Consider the following 20,851-nt stretch of genomic DNA (forward strand, 5'->3'; position numbering starts at 1 on the left):
CATTGTATGGAGCATACTATGGATTTAATAGGCATGCAAGATTCGCTTGAGCATCCCCATAGCTGAATGCCATACGTCCAGACCGGTTTAAGAATTTGTTTATATAGCAGTAGTTTGTTGTTCGTTGACAGAATAGAGTGTCTACCAATAAGATAAAGAAGATTTTTTGTTTTTAATTCCAGCTCTTCACGCTTTTTCTTGACATGCGCCTCCCAACGCAGTTTAGCATCAAGGGTTATCCCAAGATATTTTGCCTCGTTGACGTACGGTATATTTACGCTGTTTATGTAGACTGGCTTGTAAATTGTTTTTTTTTCCGGCCGAATACAATGTACACTGATTTTGAATTACTTAATTTGATACGCCATTTTTTTTGCCCCTGTTGCAATAGAACTCACCGCTGATTGCAATTTCGTCGTTGTAGTCTCGATCACTTCTCCAACTGCTAGGATAGCCGTGCCATCTGCAAAGGTTGCGGTAACGTGTTGCTCGTAAACCGGTAAGTTATACGTATACAAGAGGAACAGGAGAGGGCCTAGGATGCTTCCTTGAGGTACCCCCGCGCTTGCTTTTTGCAATGAAGAATAAGCGTTGTCAAGTCTGACACGAAAGTATCTGCCATCAAGGTAAGAAGAAAGGATTTTGCAATAATTCCTGGGCAAAATCAATTTTAGTTTGTGGAGTAAACCCGTATGCCAAACTTTGTCAAACGCCTGCGAGACGTCAAGGAACACCGCTGCGCAAAATTAATAAACCAAATTGAAAGTACTAGACCACGATATGCTTCTCGTAAATTGCTGCTGATGATGGTTGGCATGTATAATTTGTATCTACAAGATGTCAACTCTCTTTCAAAAGAATTTCATTAACCGTGTTCATACAGGGAGACCTTTGATTCTTCAACATTGCGAATTCTCTTTCAACGCTTTCAAATTGTAAATTCAAAATAACTGTTATTTTTGTTCCCTGCTATTAGTAGTTTGGTCAATGTTAATCTTCATATTAACGTTATATTAATTAAAGTTAGCTTCCTTTAAAATTTTGAGGGCAAAAAGTTTACTTCAGTGGATTTTTATGTTCTAGTGGACTTTTTCCCCTAGAATTATATAGGAACGATGTCGAATAAAAATTGAGCCGCCCTTATATGCAAATATATATATATGTATATTACAAACATACCAGTATATGTACATATTGAGATGTATTGCGTGCTTCTGAATACGGCCACTTACCTGGTAATTTTAATGGTGTTGGACTTGCCATGTATTCCTTGTGGGCCATTAGTAGCACAATGGCGACAATAATTAAATTCATATTTTCGAATTATGTTTTCAAATTTCCGTTTCCAATACTTCTGCTTCGCATACAGTTCAATAGCCCTCAATGCTTGGACTACGTGTACGTGCAACTGGCGGAAGTGCGACCACAACGGGAACGTTATTGCTTGCGTTGCTTGTTTCGTAAGAGTTCTACAGACTTGTTGTTTCTGTATATATTTTTGTATTTGTTTCCTTAGCTGTCGCTTTTGTTGTTCTATTCGTTGCGATTGCTGGACTACTGAAACGTTAACGGGATGCGTGAATGACGCTTGTTGCAGACTTGCTAACGACGTTAACACACTCAAAATGCAACCACAAACACGACACACTTGACCAGCACAATTTTCATATTTGATTGAGGCGTGGCCGTTCACGTTGTTGATGTCGTTCACGTTGTGGTGCTGGCAATTGCCAATGTCGTTGCTGTTGCTGTTGCTGGTGCTGATGCTGTTAATGTAGCTGTTGCTGTAATTGGTGCTTCTGATGATGATACTGTTATCGGCTGGACGTTGTTCTTGCGTCGGTTGTTGGCAGTAGATTACAACGAGTGTATTTGGTAACATTCCCGTTTCGAACACGCCAAACACATGTCAGAATTAAAACCAAAAATATTAAGCAACACTTTTTTATGAGCGTCAATGTAGTAGTTGTTGTATAGTTGTTGTATGCGTTTAAATATTTGCAATTTTCAATTCTTTTAGGAAACAAAAATTTTGATTAAATATCACAGGAGAAATATCATAGAGTATTCATACAATATGTATATACACATATGTATGTATATGTATGTGTGGCATGTGTTGAATTCGTTCAAAAATTATTACACAGCTACGCGTATCTGAAAGGAAAAACAAAAATGTAAATTTATAAATAGCAAGTAGTAATATTGGACGTTTTTTTACTGATAGTTCTTAAATTAGATAAAAACGGAAGTCTTCATAATTTATTCAATCGGAATCACACAAAACCTGTTAGTGAGTCAACTTATTATCACAGTTATTTTAAAAACATTTACCTCATGCTAAGAATTCACCGTTAATAAAAAAATAATAATAAAGGGTATTTCAAAAGTGACGCCTAGATGTAGTGAATAATTCATAAGCGGTACATTTTTTGTGTGTCATTTTTGACATTTGTCAAGTAGACAGATGTACAATTTATTATGAAAATGTTCGATCTTTAAGAACACCATACCGCAAAATTCATGATTTTTCGGTGAAAATAATCTAAAGAATGAGTCGACAATACAAAAATTGGTGAAAAGCTTCCAAAAAACTGGTTCTGTCGATGACAGCAAAGGACTGGCAAACCAAAAATTGGACTTTCTGTTGAGAATACTGCTGCTGTAGGGCAAAGTGTTGCTGAACAATCTAAAACATCGATATATCGACATTCATAACAATTAGGCATTAGCATGAAACGACTTTTTGACGGATTTTATATGTTGACTTGTTCGTGGTGTACATTTAAATGGTGTAATGATAATTTTCACATATGATTGTTAAGATCCATATTTGGAATAAGAATAGTGACTAGCCTGCAACGCTTTTAGTGAATTTCTTACCTCTAACTTAAAATGTTTACACACATAAAGAAGCAAATAAATCTTTCATATTTTAATGTATCTCTACATCTTTACCAAGATAATTTCTTAAACATTAGTCTTCGGAATTTTTCTTTGTATGATATTTGATGCAACAAATGACGAGATGCATGCCCCTCGAATTTCCTCACCAAACAAAGTGGCGAACGAGAGCCAGCTTCAGCGCGTTCAGCTAGAACAAAAAAAACATGAATTCGCTGAATAAAAAATTAAAATGGTTCATTGAGTTTAAAATTGTTTACATGGCTTAAAAAAACGAAGGATTAAACTGTTTGGAGTGCACTCGAGAGGTAATATCAGGATTAAATTTTACCAGAAAAAATTTGCCATAAATTGGTAGTGTAAATAAAACGATATTTTTAGCAAGAGTGGAAAGATTGATAGGCCTCATGCCAATATCGTATGTGGGAAGAACGAGTCTCATAAGAAATTGGAAATCTCATAAGACAAATAGCCCAAACTTTTCTTTAATGGATTCCTGCTTATCTACGTTAATGTGGTAATGCATTTGCCAGATATTATCGAAACATATTACTAACTAAAGTTATAGATTAGCGTATGGTTCATTGGATGCCTTTCCCACTGCTTTATAGTTAAATGCGAAAAAAGTGGTATTTATATGAAAATTAAAATTAACGAGTTATGCCAATGAGTTATCATAGTTCGGCCTAGTGCACTAAATCAAGATTTTTACTACCACCATATGGATATATATGCGTATATAAAGTATATTACACCCTATTTGGGTATTTGGTCTTCTCCTATTTGAGACGTGCATCTTAATGTTTTCCACAAATGGAGGAGCACACAATTTTACGTCACCTTCGCATGGCAGATCGTTTTTTATGAAGAACTTTATTTGATTAATTTGTTTTCCAAAATCACACGCTTCTAAGTGGTTTGTCTTTGAACGAATTCTTTCACAAACTTAAGTCCTGCTTAATGCGCTTTTGTTTTAAAATTTACTTAGAATTCACTTTTTATATTTAAGCATTCCAAAAGACGTAGACTATGTCACAGGGACTTATTTGTCCCTTAAAATTTGTTTATGGAATTATAATTTATTCTCTTACAAATCAAAATTGATCAAGAATACCAAACCATATAAATTTCAGTTCCAAACTTTGTACAAATTAAAATTAAACTGAAAAAAATTTCATAAAAATTTCAAAGTCTTAATCTGAATTTTTAGACAAATTTCGATTAGGCAGGGTTAAAACTAATTGTATCTTTGTATAAAATAGTGCTAGTTTTAGTGGCTTTAAAATCGTGTAGATTTTCGAAAATAAATTTTTTCTGGCGGTCGAAACATGTATTCCCTTTCTCGCGCAGAATAATAATATAAATACATAGTGAATAGGCTCATTACAAATATTTATAATTGAAGTCCAAAGGCCCAAAAATGTGTTTACAAAAGTTTACAAAAATTTTTCGAGTAAAAATAGTATCATATAAAATGGCAGCTCCAGCCCCCACTGGCGACGGTCATGCGCGGCGGTGGACAGTGTGCGCGGGGCACTCTACAGCCCTGCCAAGTGATCTGAAACGAAAAAACCAAAAAAAATCTTAAAGTAGATAAAATTGTGGGGCCTTATGAATTTCCGATTTTTAAAAAACCCTTTAAAAAAAAAACACCTTTTTTGCCTCTTTTTATTTGTTCTAACGTTGTAAAAAACAATACTAAAATTTTTTTTTTCACAAAAATCGCTTCCTGAAGGTCCCCAAATTGAATAAGCTTTAATTTGTGTCGCCAAACGTCGAAATTGGTGTAGTCGTTGAAGCGGATTCGCGCTAAAACTAAGGTGTTTCGAGAGAAACGCGTTTAAAGTTCGACGAAGCGGCTCGAGCGCACGCTTCTACCTGTTTTTCGGCCGACGCGCTCTCTCGTCTATACGCTATAACTCGAAAAATCAATTAGATAGAGAAATATCTTTTTGCCTACACATTTTTGAGACCATAAGGCTGAAAATAAAGTAATACAAAAAAAGTTTTTTTGGTCGATTTTGACTAGAACCTCACCTTAAGAGTAAAAAAACGATGCTTGAAATCCTATCTCTTGGCCTTAAGTGCCTAACAGCCTGGCAATGTTGAACATAGTACACGAGATCAAAATTTTCACCACCACTAAGCATTTAGTAGCTACTAATGCATTTAAAAAATAATAGTTTCCCAATTATATTGAAATAATATATATAAAATAAAACAACCATCGACATTTTTTTACTCTTCTCTTAAAAGTAACATGCACATAGAACAAATTTAGAACGTTTAAAAATTTAAGATTTAATCTTCACTATTAAATATAATAATCACAAAATCGTAATTTCCTCATTGGCAGTCACACTTTCCACAGATTAGATTTGCTTTATTACCTGAGCGTTGCTTCCATTAGCCATTTTTCCCATTTTAGAGAAGGAAGTGATTTTATATGAGGCTGTTGAAGATATCGCAGTATTTCCTGGTCTTTCATGTCGTTTTTTATAATGAGATGAGAGTTTTTCTCCCACCCTGAATTAGAAATCTCTTCGTAAAATATATTCTCATCTGTCGTTTCTTTGCATAGAACCGATGCGTTGCCTTCACATTCCAATTTTTCGTCAAGCGAGCAGGGCCCAAACATAACGAGCAGAGAAGTGGTGAATCGAATGCGCTTATTCTGAAGTAAGTAAGACATTTGAATGCAAATAAATCTGGTTCTTGCCTCATCTTTGTATGCATGACATGAACTGAGGTCAGAAATTAAGTTTCAAATAAAGTGTTGCAATTAACTTTTGTGTTAAACTTTGTATATGGTTTAGTAAAACACACCAAATGATTTAAAAAAGAGCACAAACCTGATGATGATTGCTTACTCCGTTCGCAAATTAACGATTTGCACAAGTGATTTCAATCGTGTGGAAGAACACACTATTACTGCAAAGGAATAGGCTGTGCACCTAGGAAAGTATCGCGAAGAAACAAAGAAAAATTGCGTGATTTCGTTGGAAGTAATAAGAAATTGTCTATGCAAAACATTCAAATGGAATTGAGGACTTCTCAGACAACTATGTTATGTATGGTATTTCGACCGTGTCTTTAGGTTTTCGTGAGCTTAATTCACGATTTGTGCCACACAAGACGACGATAACGCACCATTTCATTGGGAGAGAGATGAGCGAGAGAGTTTCTAATAAACGGCAAATTATTTCTTTCTTTCACCATTCGCCGTATTTAGCTGATTTTTCACCGTGTGACTGCTATTTATACCCGAAAGCAAAAGTGTCATAAATCCATTGCAATCATTCAAGCTAGATTCTAAATCAATTCTAAAAAATAACTCATCACAGGAACATAAATTTGTAGCCTGTTGGATAACTTTTAAAGGCGATAATATTGCTTAAGAGAATAATAATATTGCCATCAAATTTTAAACATTTGTTGTTTCTACTTGTAAAAAATCGCTTTTTTCCCAAGAGGAGTTGTACAACGATTGCTATTTATATTCGCAATCTTAGCCACTTCTAGTATTGTCAGACGCCATCTGACGTTTCCATCGGGGAGTTCGACATATTTTGCCAAAAACGTGCGCAGAATGTTTTCATGTGTGAGCCATATTAGTGTTGTTTACAGTGGCTTTAAAAATTCATCTCGAGAAAAGAAGGAAATTAAACAGTGAACATTTTCGTGCGATTATTTTTCACAATTTTTCATGATGAATTAAAATCATTACACGAGGCGCAAGCACGGTCCTTTAACACCGTAAAAACTAGTATAATAAATTTTCATGCTGCTGGCTCACGAAATTCTGTAATTCTTGGAATGTCGTCCAAATTAGTTGTTGTGCCAAAAAATGTCGATGCTATGCTATGACGCATCTTGGGGCATTAGTACTCGTATGTCGAGCATCAATAATAATAAGATGCTCCGGAAAAGTGAAAATTGGTGAATATTTTGAAAAACAATTAAATATATATGTATATAGTTTTCAACCCTCAGTGTTAATTTTTTCAATCTTACACCAGAATTTTAAAGAATCCTCCTATATGTGAATGTGAAAAACTTTCTGAGTAAACCTACGTACATATTATATTTGCACACACTTTCATATGCTTAAAATGTATGTATATATGTGCACAGAAGTACTGTAATGGTAATATAAATACATACATACATATAAAATTAATCATCAGCCTTCGCAATGCTTTCTTAATCAACTTAAAACTCGGCAAATCTCCAAATGAATGGCTCCAACAAAGTGAAGCATAGTTACCATGAACTCCCAACTTTTGCTACACTGCCTGCCAACGCGTGAGTAAGTGAGTGAGTATGTATTAGGGATGCCAATATTAGAGCAAAATTTGGAGCCCGGGATTTCGGGATATTCACCATGAAATATAACTTTTTTAATATGAGTAAAAATGCAATATCGTGAAGCATTTTAGCATAACATAAAATAAAATCATTTATTATAAAAAAAACATTTAATTGTTTTTTTAAATATACCAAAGATAACCTACAAATTCTTTTATTTGATTTATTTATTTTACTTCATAATACAAACATAAGTAATGCATATCTAAAGTCATAATTAAAAAAGGAACTAATTATTATTATTAGCGGCCGCCGTGGCCGAATTGGTTGGTGCGTGACTACCATTCGGAATTCACAGAGAGAACGTAGGTTCGAATCTCGGCGAAACACCAAAATTAAGAAACACATTTTTCTAATAGCGGTCGCCCCTCGGCAGTCAATGGCAAACCTCCGAGTGTATTTCTGTCATGAAAAAGCTCCTCATAAAAATATCTGCCGTTCGGATCGGCTTGAAACTGTAGGTCTCTCCATTTGTGGAACAACATCAAGACGCACACCACAAATAGGAGGAGGAGCTCGGGCAAACACCCAAAAAGGGTGTACGCGCCAAATATTATATATATATATATATACATATATATAATTATTATTATTGCATTTACAATGTGTACATAATAGCATTGACAGATGTCGGAGTAAAGCTGATTAAAATTGTATCGTGACAGACGGTTGTTACGCGGATTAGTAAGCAGCTGATTTGTTAATTGGATAGTTTTGTCAGTAAAATATGGACCGCATGCAACAAATATGGGTATTAGCTGCGCTGATACTAAAAAACAACTATTAATTGCAAAAAAAATCGTAAATTTCTATTACTCAAACTAATCCGAAATATCAAAACAATTAATGTACTTTCGAAAGTGTTAGTGCAAACTAGCAATGTTTACAGTTTTCCTTGTTCTTCTGTTTAAAAGTTGGGTTATTTTTCATTCACAATAGATACTAAGTGTCATTATCGGCAGAGCTGCCATCGAAAATTCCCCTACTCTGCTTAAATTATGGGAATCAAGTCAAGTATTTGATCCGAATTAGTTGCACTTAATTCCATAGATAATTCCGAATGAAGTCATTATTCCCGATTAACGACATCGTCTGTTAATACTATAAGAAACTATAAGCAAAGCTTTTAGAGTAAAGAATTCTAATCTTGGCCTAAATCTGTTCTGCCTTCAAACATGCTGCTGACAAACTTTTTTCGGCCCCAACATTTGTCGGCTGGAGTCAAAAAATCGTCATAAATCGTTAAAAATTATTTCAACTTTCTTTACCAGTCGAGCAACTAAATTATCAATTTTTCGCTTGTATTTTGCGTATATTGATTTAATAAATTATGTAACTTTTCTTTAAAACTTTCTGTTTCGTTTACATTTACATTAGTGACGCTATGAGCACCTTCCTTTATATATTCTTCACGAAATGACTCAGACTTCAAAATATTTTTGAATATTTATAATGAAAGTAGTAAACTTTTTAAATGAAATCTGTTAAAGACGTTAATTGCGAAATGTTTGACCCGTTTGTGAAGAAATCTTCAAAATAGATTTTGTAAATCGCAAGATTTAAAGTTTTTTTTTGTGAAGTCAAAGAGGACATTTTACAAAATCGTGCTTCATCCCATATATTATATTATACGTTAAGGATTCATTAGAAAATAAAAAATACATTCAATGTTGCTTATTTCATTCACTTTCTTCAAATTAAAACAAGTTTCTAGGAAATTGCCAAGTTTTTATTAATTAGATTATTAGATTTTATACTCGTAATAAATCAGTGTTTACCTTTTTCATTTCGATGTATAAAATTTTTCGATATCCCGGGATTAATAGATAGTAATCTCGGGATTTCAGGAACTTTAAAAACACCGTCATAACGGGATTTTGGGATTCGCATGCCTAGTACGTATGTAGTTTTAACTTTACAGCAACCACCAACTCGCCCAACAACCTTAAAATCAACGGTCCAACCCACCAAACCAATCTAACTAAATATTTGGAATCTATGCATTATACTCGTATGTGTATATGTGTGTAAGTATGCATCGCGTAACCAGTATGTTACTGCGCATGCTTTCGCGTGTACAATACTGCGTTCGCGCTCTTTTTGGCTTTACGCTCCATGTTCGATGCTCCAAAAGTCGTGCTCCAGCTGAGAAAACAGCGGATACATAGCGAAGTAGTTAGCGTTTTTATTGAGATGCACTCACAGGTTGGATAATATATTTTTTTGTCTATTGCTTTTGTTGTACTTTTTTTCATTGTTATGTGTTTGGGAGTCGTTGGTGAGTTGGTTTCTTATTCTTCCTTCTCTTCTTATTCTTCTTCTTCTTCTTCTAGCGGTTTTTGATTTTTTCTAGTTATTTATTTTGTGTGTGCGCGTATTTCGTTCATTCTACGCGAATGGATATACAACATAGTTACACCTAGAGACACCTTCAGATGCATACAAATGTACATACACAAAATTCTAAGCGTACGTACATACCTATATATGTATGTATGCACTTATTAGTAGTTCTATGGGATAAGGCTTCTCGAAGCCATCTTCATGCATTCCTGCTGGATGTTCGTGTTTGGCTCGTTTTTGGTCCTTTTGCCTAACGTATTATTGCGGGTTTTATCGGTCTGTCAGACTGTCTATATACATAGATATACTTATGCACATACGATTGTCTGACTGACAGACCATCTAACTGCTTGCTTAGTTGTTCGTTTTGTTAGCTGTTTCGTTGGCACAGCGATTTGGTGATGGTTTTTTGTTTTGATTGTTAGATGCAAACTTGTGAGGTAAGTCTCCCTATATCAGCTGCGCCACCATACTATTCTAGTGTTACGTACGTACTCAACGTCCCGCTAGTGCCAATTTCTGCTCCAGCCTCGGCAGCAGCAACACCAGCAGCAGAAGTAGCAGCACATCAACTCTGCGATTCTATGCTTATTTGCACTTCTACGAGTATGCTTGTGTGGCTGCGAGCTGTTTTTGTGCGGAATTGTGTATCCGTTGGATACGTTTGGTTATTCTTGTACTCAATTATACGGGAATTACGCATCTATCTACGCTTCACGAGTGGCTAACCAACAACATACAATCGTACTTAGATTCATTATAGATGGAGGCACACACTCGTTCCGTATCTCGTGCAATATAAGCATGCACGTATGTGTATGTGGATGCATGTATGTATGTGTGTGCACACTCATCCATACGTAACTATTTTTCTGCCATTGAATTGAAGTACATAGTACCCATGAAGTGGTAGTTGGTTGGCTAAGGCTTGGCAAGTATAGTTGGCTGTAATGAATTAATTGTTGCAATGTGACAGTTATTACTTATACTTATGCTTTATGCTTATGTTTTTGTTTTTTGTTTTGTTTTGCATTACTCTGACCATACAACAGCTAGTCGTAATGGCGGTGAGTGTATGCGCTTCGAAGTGCGAGTATGCAAGTTAATTAGTTCTACTAAGCACCTAATATGAAAAGTTTCCGAAAGTTTCATTTCATTGTTGGATAACTTAGCTCCTCGCCAATTAGGGTAATTTATGAAAGATAATATGGCTATTTAATAGTCTGCTGGCTTATGTTAGAATGTTGTATAATGATGTGCGTGAGTTCCATGTACGGTAAGTTTAGCTCAGTTGGCTGCCGGCATTCTTACCAGCTTCCCATTTTCTGCTGAAAACAAGGGACTGTTGCCATTTTAGATTGGCAACAAACCCCCCGGCGAATCGCATACGAAATGCATTGCTTTTCTTTAGATACACTGCATACAAATATAAAACAAACCCTCTAAAATACGGTGTAGAAATCTAAAAATAATTGCAAGGTAATATCAGAGGGAAGACTGAATATCGCTAACTACTTGTATACAATGCAGCTTTAATGTTTATTGGAATCAGTAGGGATGTAATACTTAACGCAATGTAAAATGTGGTATCTATGGGTATCGCTGCTAGAATGCCCACTGCACGTGCTGCAATAAGATCAAGAGGCTCGACATTCAAGTGTCGTCAGAAACTTTCAGTTCATCCTCCAGGTCACTGATCAATGCACATCCTCGCTTAGTCCGAATGGGACATTCTGCACTCACATCCCATCAATGGGTGAGTGTAATAATTACCAAGGAAGTAAGTATCTACTCCGACAGCTAAACGGCAATTGGGGCCCTGGGCTCAATAATGGTGCACTCGAGACAGGTTAGAGTATAACTGGCTTATATTTCGCCGGCATTATCTGGCTATCTGTGCACAGAGACATTGCGCGCGGGTATGCTAGCTTTGCAGGCTCGTGTGAGATGGATTTCTCCCTTGTATACCTATGGTCTGCTCCTGAAAAGGCGGGTTTCGCGTCAACTAAACAAGCACCAAGCAACTCCACTAACTTGCAAGGTCGTGAGACCCTTCTGGTCGCGTTTAGAACCGAGACGCTCAAGGGAACTTCTAAGATTAACAAATCCTCAACTCTCGCATTTTGTGTGTGCCTCATCTGAGTTCCTCCCGCCGTTTTTCTTCTTCTACCAGCCTTCCAATAAAACAAAAATTCTTCCACTCGTCTCTAGAGCAAGGAATCTCTCCTTCAGCATAGAAGGTGTCTTTAATAATACCTTTTAAAAAAAGTAGGCGTAATTCGTCCATAGAAATCTGTAGGGCTTTGCTAAGCTAACTGTTATTCCAAAATTATTCCATACGGTTATTGATAATCAGTTGATAATTTTATTAACTTGTAATCTTCATATCAATGTCATTTGTAATAAAGCTCGAAATGATCTTGCACTTATAAGGCGATGTTCAAAAGAATTCAATTATCCACATGTTACTAAAAAAAACGGCGATCGCTATTAGAAAAAACTTTTCCTGTCATTTGATGTCTCATACCCGGGCATTCAAACCGGAATGGTAGTCACGTACCAACCCATTCGGCTACGGCTAGAGGCTCTTCCACCTAAAATAACCTTCTAAACTCATACATTTTCCCACTCCTGCTTGTCGTAAAAAATACTAGGAATAAAATATATTCTCAAACTTCTCACTGTGTTTTAAACCCATTTCTTCTGGGGTATGTTAATTTTACTGTTTCTTCTCGAGTATCAGAGCACCTTAGGCCTCCTATTTAAAACCATGTAAAAAAAAATAACAAATTTAATGAACCATTTGTGATCCTTATGTTATAACTCTGTTTCCAGCGCTTTTGATATATGGATCTCGTTTTTCACCGTTAAGAAAACGATATTATAATATCTCAATAATTATTAACAATGGTAATCATCATAACTCAGCATTATAGCTCGGGGTAAGCTTTAGCATCCTCAACGATTTTGTTCCTTTTAAATCGGTTAAGCTTCTTCAGGTCTTCGATGATGTTTTTTAGCCATATCCGCTTAGGTCTGCCTTTGCATTTTGCGCTGATTGCATTGTAATCTATTCTTTTTTTCTAAGGTCGCGATTTTTTTCACCAATTAAAAGGGCCATAGGTTTAGTTAGGAAAATTACTTTTATTCAATTCAAAGTAAAAAATGTGTGAAAATAATACAAAATTAAGAATCAATTTACTTTTGCTCGATATGACCACCTTTAGCCTTGACTATGGCCTTGAGATGGTCCAGAAACGAATCGCAAGCTGCCCGAATGTGATTTGCAGGAATTTTGGCCCACTCACGTACAATGGCTTTTTTCAGCGCATCGAGACTGGTGAATCTTTTAATCGATGATTCAAATTCTCGTAAGAACGATCGGCAAAATTAAGCCTATCGTTTTGGGAGTTTACGAATTGCTCAATTTGAAAAAAATTTCTTGGCAGAAAACACAATGTTCGGAAATTTACCGCTTTCGCTTTTCAAACCCACTCCTTCACTTCCTCTTTTTTTTGTTATTGTTTTTCCTATAAACAGACAACATATCTAGACATTTTTTTTTTCTTTGTAAATCTGCATATCTCCTGATGAATAATCGACCGAATTTGAATAAGAACGATTTTTAATTGATACAGATTGTTTTTCTTCAATTTTCAACTCCTTAAATTTTCACGTCTCTTTACTAGAAAGGTGTATTAAGGTGCTCGAGCTCACGAACAATCGCTGGTTGTGTTTTTTCAGCCAAATATAATGCAATCACGCTATTACATTTGAAATCCATTACTGATTTTCTTGTTCGCGTTTACTCTCGGCAAAATGCTTCCGCGCGCTTGTAAACAATACTCTGAACTGTCAGCGGTCTGAAGTTGATTACACTTCGGGTGCCGTAGACTGTATACAATATCCGGTAAACGCCGCTGTCATCTAGTATGTCTCCAAACATTTTTCTTAAGATAACGCGCTCAAAAATCCAAAGTCTTTCTTCTTCTGCCAGAGTTTTGGACCAAATCTCAGCGTCATATGTAAGTACTGGACTTACCATCGATTAATATATTGTAAGCTTATATCTTCTAGAGAGAGATTTTGGTCTGAGAAATTTTATGTACGAGTATACTAGCGTATTACGCACGATTATCTCCCATCAGTCTCTCATTGATGGAGTCACTCATATCGTTGTTGTTGCTTATTAACACACCCAAGTAGTTGAAATTTGCCACACTTTCGTATTTGTAAGCAGTGATTGAGTTATTAGAAAGTTTTTTCTGCCTTCATCTATTGAGATGGACGATGGTATGCATCTAAATTTACATTCAGATGGTAATTTTTTTCCGTAGAACATTTGAAATGTAGATTTTTAATGAACTTCTGCTTTTCCTGGCACAGCACGAAAACAAAAATTATCTGTACGGCAAATAAACAGCGCCTTTTGAGACTGTTGGCTGAGAGGTGAAGAATCATTAGATTTTTTATAATAATTAGGTCATTAACCCATTAAATCCCAACCTTATATAAAACAAATTTTTTTTAAATGCGTTTATAAAACGTTTATTGAAATAGTGTAATTAAGCTCCTTAAAAAAAAAAAAACACGAAAAAAAATCAAAGAAATGCATTTTTTGGGCTGTACCCAATCGAGTAGAATGGGATAATATGTATATACATTGCCTGTATATGAAAATATGGAGTATTAAATAAAAATACACTTTCAAAGACTTCCTTGGTTATTAGTTCGGTTAACAGTATGGAAGTTTTTGAAACGTTCTCTCTCTACGCAAAGGGCTACATTGCATAACTCGCAAATCCATCGAATTCTTTGGTGACACTCCCTGCACCTCAGCTGATTCGATATCCTTTTGGGAAAATGGTTATATGAGGAACCAGCTATTGATGCCGTTGTCGATTGTTTTGAAGATATGTCCCGGATATTATAATTGCGTAAATAAAATCGCACAATTTCACGTTGGTATTGCAACAAGTCGCATTGACTCTTACTTGCCATTTTATAAAGCTTCCATGCGTTTACTACGCACGAGCTTATCATTGTGGTGAAAAAAGGCCACCACCATTTCTTTCCTCTAAACTTTATATTGTAAGTATTCAAAGCTTGGTCGTGGAGGTCAACTCCTCCCATTCCTGAGTTGTATTCCGCTATCAACTTCGGCTGAGGGGCATTCACCTTGCGCCTCTCTTGTCTTGACCATCGTTTGACGGTATGTAAAGGTTCAATTCTATCAAAGTTTGTTCCCACTGTCACAACGCTATTGTCATTCCACGTCACAAAAAGTATTCCTGAGTCAGAAAACCTACAAAATTTGTTACAAAACAACTATTCAAATAAATCATTATGATAAACTTACATAAAATCAAACGGGGAGACCGTTGCTTCTTTTGTAGTTCTTTGTTCGTTTTCAGAGGAAATTTTTTGGTCCGCCGTTCACGAACAGTCCCAGTAGCCTTAAATCCTTGTTCTTTCAAAATTCTAAGAAGGTCATATGACGTAAAGAAGAATCGAAAAATACGATTCCAAGGTTGGAATATCATCACGCAATATATTATCCTCTTCAATGTCCTCCTCATCTGTGTCACAGTGGGTATTTGGCGGTATAATAGTGAAGTCGAAGTGACTACGGTCGCTTGATTCAATATAGTCGGTGGCCGCAGAAAGGTTATGAAACCTCTTTCCGTAAAATTTTTTTACATCTATTACCAAATCTACATGAAATATGCACACAAAATATATATGAATGTTCCCACTGTGCCCATGCGAGTACACTAGAATTTAAACCTACCGAAATGCACTTTTCCACAACTTTTTTCGTTTTTTTGGTATAAAGTATACAAATTATACAATATGTATTATGAATATTACAACACTGAACTTTTTCCGTGATAACTTAGATTTTGTCAAACAGAGAGCTTATTGCAAACTAAACCATGAAAAGAAGAAAAATAGCAAAGGTGCACGCAAAGACAAGTGAATAACGGATAACGGGACTCAAAAAAAAGAAGGAGAAACATGTGTATTCCTTTTCGACATTGCGACATTCACAAGTCGCGAGTACATTTAAAAATTTGTAAGCGTTGGCTTTTGACGTCGTTTCGAAAAAGATGCTTTTTCTGTACTCAAGCGAGTACAATGGGATCGAATGGGTTAAGTGCAGCTTTTTAGCTGTGAATTTATTATGGCGCATTACGTTTACTTATTTATGTATACAATATTTTTGCATCTTGTACCTTTTTTTTGAAAAATGTAGCTTTAACTTGATAGACGTAATTTTTTTTTTTATTATTTGCAAAAAATTAATATGCCATTCATGCATGATCGTCAACAACACTGTTTGAATTTTGATAAATTTACGTGGCTTTTTTTCAGAGTGTATTCATTCAAATGTAATTTTTCATTACGTAAACCCGTTAAGTACAAATCACATATGTACATATAATTTGTCTAAATAAAGTACACGATTTTTTGCGGCTGATAATTAATTCTGCTACTTACTCAATTGCACATATTCTTGGTATTCTATATATATAATATATATACAATATACAATATACATATATAACCATATACCTATGCAATAAAAATTGTATCTACTGGCGTTTATTTTGCAATAACTTCACGAGTTTAGTAAGCGTCCGCAATGAATAGAAGACAACTCCATAAAGCCGATATGGAATTGAAGAAATAAAATGAGAAAAAAGAAGTCATAAAAATACATCCAAAGCTTACTTAAGTATAAATACATAAATGTATGTGTGCATGTTCATTTCTTCATTTTCCACTTATTATTTGTACAATCGAGAAATCTATGTACATATATACAGACATATGTTTGTACATAGGACAAGAGCGATCATTCGTTAAAAGCGTTTTTTAAGAATTCAATTTTAAAAAGGTAGAAGAAGCCAATAAGTTGAAGACAAAGAGCTGATGATCTCATGAACACACGAGCATCCGTGATTTCTTTCCTAAGCTGGCCGCTTGCCGCTGCCCTCATTTCATACTTAATTATTTGGTTAGAATGAACTTTTTTGGAAATAGTTATAACTTATGCATGACATTATGCATACCCATGCAGATTTAAGTATATGCATACAGCTAATATGTATATTATAGCTAATATATTATGAATAATGTGCCCTATATTATTCGCGGCCAGATAATTTCGCTTTCCAGCTTTCGGTTAGGTTAGGTTGAAATACCTGGTGTTCCACATGAAAGCACACTTAAGCTGAAGCTGGCTCATTGTACTGCCACTTTAGGGCTAACTCTATTTCCCCTCTTTCTCTACCTTTTTGTAAAGCTCCGCCGATTAGTTCGCTTAATGAAACATTAAATGTTGTGATTGTCCGACGAGTTCAGATTCGCTGCATGTACAAGCTGGGGCAAAATTAAGGACCCTATTGGCATCGTACGTGAATCATATTTAACACTTGTGAACTAGACAGCTGCAGTATACAAACAAACAAGCAAGTCAAGGTCAAAGTAATAATACATCCCTCAAAATATTTTATATTATTTTTTATTTAATAAAAAAGTTGTTCAAAAACAAAATCGGACGATTAATTTTGCGCCAGGTTGATGGTGTAAAAGCAACAGTACAACACAAGATACCTTTTCACACTCTCTACTTCCTTCCCTTTTTAAAGCTTTCGACAAAAATTGTACAATATGAAGCCCATTAACTTTCCGTGTATCATCATTAGGCATCGTCCGGTTATTACCGAAACCACTGACTAAAAGGACATGTTTTATAGGAAGATTTTGTAGATTTGTATTTATTGGACCAGACTATCAGCTAGAATTTTCTGATAACCCCATTTGTTTGATTCAAACCCCAAATTTTTCATTTGTTCTTTAATCATATATAATCTTTAAGATCAGCGTAATCCGGTACTTGCAAGAAAAATATGACATATCCAGAGTTTCCATAATATTCACCAAATTTAAACTTTTGAAATGTTTAAGGTTGGAGAACCTTTTTCCTCCTTTTCACTAGAAATTACACAGAGCAACATAATGACAGAAAAATGTATTCCCTGTAGTCTCGTAATATTTTTCTGTGATGTTATGAAAAATAAGGGCGGCCGCCGCAGCTGAATGGGTTGATGTGAGACTATCATTTGGCAGGGCCCGTGTTTGAAAGTCAGAGTGGGCATAAAGCACAATATGGTAGAAAAGGTGGGGCGTAATAGCAGTCACCTCTCGGCAGGCAATAGCAAACCTCCTATTTCTAGCTTGAAAAAGTGACTCATAAAAACACCATCTGTCGTTCGGAAACGGCGGAAAACTATACGTCGCTTCATTTATGTAACAACATCAAGACGCATATACCACAAATAAGAGTAGAAGCTCGCCCAAACATCTTACAATGGTGTCAGCATCAATTATATAGATACAATATATATGTATGTATATATATATACCCGGAATTTTTCTAAAGATTCTGAATAAATGTTGGAAATTTTGATGATTTTTTTTTTTAATTTGTTAAATTTTTGGGACATATTTTTGTTGTAGAATGAACTATGCTCTTATAAAAACATTATAAATCGTGGTAATATACTAAATAGTAATGATCATTTTGTTTTTGAGTAAAATTTTTACTAAATAAAAATAAATGACTTTGAGTGTTGGAAAACTTTATCTTGACCTTTATGGATTTCATTACATGTATGTTTGTGTACTGCAACTGTCTAGTTCACAAATGTCATCGTCACAGCGGATTTTCACTCTTTTAGTGGGTATTTGCTATTAGTATTCCATCATTTATGGTATGATTTTATCCTTTATCTTTATTATTTTGTTACTGAGGCATCAGACCTTCACTGTACGTAAGTTCATATGAATAACCCTCTACTCATTACTCGTTAACCTAGCTACAAAAAATTAAAAGAATAAAGAAAATCAAAAGAATAAATGATGAATAGGATAATACTATTAATAGTCTACGCTCATCTATTCAATCGATTTTGCTTATAGAGACTAAGCTTTCATTAAAAAATAACAGTACTTTTATAGCTATAAGAAATTCCTGCCAATAATTCAACGGGCAACTAGAGCTGCAAAATTCTTTTGCACACCTAGAAATAACTTAACAAAAATGCGAAAAATCTAATTTATGCTCACACGTTATGATATTAACTTGAATTACGTGTATGTTGGTATTTGTGGTGCACACATACCTTGCAACAAACGAAGGAACTAACGCAGGACGTAAAAGGACGGTACTCATTCGCGCCCTATGCGCCCCTAATGATTCCAGCTGCCTACTACTGATAGCCTACGAAGTGGCTAAGTCAGCCCATGCAATACTTTGAAACACATTTGAACTGGCATTTACTCAGCTCATGGCGATGGAAAAATACCATATGAAAACAATAAGTTAGCTAGCGTTGGTACGGCGATCGCAATAGGCGAAGAGCTATGCTATTGGCGTGATATGCAAGATGTTCTCGGTTTGATTCTTAGAAAATTTTTAGTATTTAAATTTTTTACTATGCATCAAAATTTAGTTATTTGTATAGCTTATTTTTTAGCACGAATGTGTATGCATGAATTTAATAACTTATATACATATGTATACTCATATGTACATATGTATATACAGGGTGATCCATAAACTGTTTTTTTAATCATATGTTATTTTGAACGTGACAGCTCTTGGTTTTTATAAGGAACTTTTGCGCGGCAGACATTGCTTGCCCAGCGACGGCTGCTATTAGAAAAACGTTTCTATCATTTGGTGTTTCATGCCTGCAAAGCGTTTCGCCTGAAATAAATCCATTCGGCTACGGCGCACAGTGGGGCAAAAAAAGTGCCCGTGGACAAATGAGGATAGAGGTCACAATTTTTCTTCTTTTTTAACTTTTTTTTTTTAACTTAAAGCTGATAAAATTGCGCATAACGCCACCGTTTTTGTTTTTTGAAAAAAAAAAATTTTTAAATAATTTAATTAATGTTCAAATTGAAAAAAAAAATTTTTTCCACTTTATACAAGTATATTTTCTTGTAAAATAATATTATTGTCTTAAGGAAGCCTAAAATATTTAAAACAATTATTCACAAATAAATTTTGATATTGGTTGCATTGTTAAAAAATTTATTACATTTGTTATAAACAAATAAGTGGACAAAAGCTGTTTTGCTCGAATTATGAATATTTAATTATTGAATTCAGTTGGATTTTCAATTTTTTTAGTCTAACAGTGATTATGAATGAAACTAATTATTATAAACAAACAAATGTAATGTTATTAACAATTTTTATAAACATTATATTTGTCGAAGTTGTTTATCGCACAAAATTCCTAAAATTTTATCAACCAACAACCAACAACATTATCAACTGATGATACTTTATATCCCAATTTTGGTTCTTATGTAAATTAACTTCATTTTTCTTCCGCATCAAGTAAAGAGCTGTTTCTTTCTAAGCCGCTGCTTTATTCCATACTTCATTTGTTTTTCTCCTTACTACTAGAACCTATCACAAAGTCAGTTTTTACTTTTGTGTGAGTAGTTAAGCGTCTAATACAGGGTTTGTTAACTTTTGTTAATCTAAAGTGATAATTCCGGTTACTTCAATTTCCTTCTGTATATACTAGTGTTTCTTTCCAAGTCATTACAATTATTAGTTCAGTATTTATTTTTTGTTTTATTGTATTTTTATTTGTGTTCTTTTATTTCAACTTCGTTAGTCTTAAGGGATAAGGTAAGTTTATTTTGATTTTTAGAATTAAGTTTTGATTTTGATTGCAACAATTTTTTATTTTTAAAATGGATCTGATTGAGATTGAGTAAAGAGAAATGTGCAATGTACTTTTGGCTTCAAAAGTAATGAATGCAGGAGTGCTTTTAAATTATTTTAAAGAAAAATACAATATTCCTGAATATTTAGTGGACTCGTTTCATCTTAAACTATGCCGCAGTTTTATGCCATACTTCCATAAGAGATGGATGAAAGTTTTGCCAATTAAGAAAGGTAGAGAAGACCATTTTTTAAAGGAAAACAAAGATTGGCTTAACTTAAAGTTATCGATTTCTGTACAGTCTTCTTCACAGGTATTAAAAAAAATCAAAAAGTTTTGATCAATGCTGTGAAAAATCAAAAAAAAGGAGAATTGAAGTATTGAGGCATTCCTTATCAGATGATAAAATAGATTTAGTGAAAACATTGCAAGTAGTACAATAGATAATGAAACAGCTGTTGACATAGTAAAAAGAGGAT

General features: G+C 34.7%; 1 protein-coding gene across 3 annotated transcripts in view; it reads right to left on the minus strand.

Annotated features, from left to right (window-relative positions):
• The window catches only part of LOC128854922 (disintegrin and metalloproteinase domain-containing protein 10), a 202,814-nt gene that overhangs the window by 159,337 nt on the left and 22,626 nt on the right, over nt 1-20,851 (minus strand). For all 3 annotated transcript variants that reach the window (XM_054089393.1, XM_054089392.1, XM_054089394.1), the window contains exon 2: nt 1,233-2,157. In XM_054089393.1, the coding sequence (XP_053945368.1) occupies nt 1,233-1,314 (82 nt within the window). In that variant the 5' untranslated portion in view covers nt 1,315-2,157. The remainder of the gene's footprint in view (nt 1-1,232; nt 2,158-20,851) is intronic.

Source organism: Anastrepha ludens, chromosome 2 (genome assembly GCF_028408465.1).
Source record: "Anastrepha ludens isolate Willacy chromosome 2, idAnaLude1.1, whole genome shotgun sequence".
NCBI classification, from domain to species: domain Eukaryota; kingdom Metazoa; phylum Arthropoda; class Insecta; order Diptera; family Tephritidae; genus Anastrepha; species Anastrepha ludens.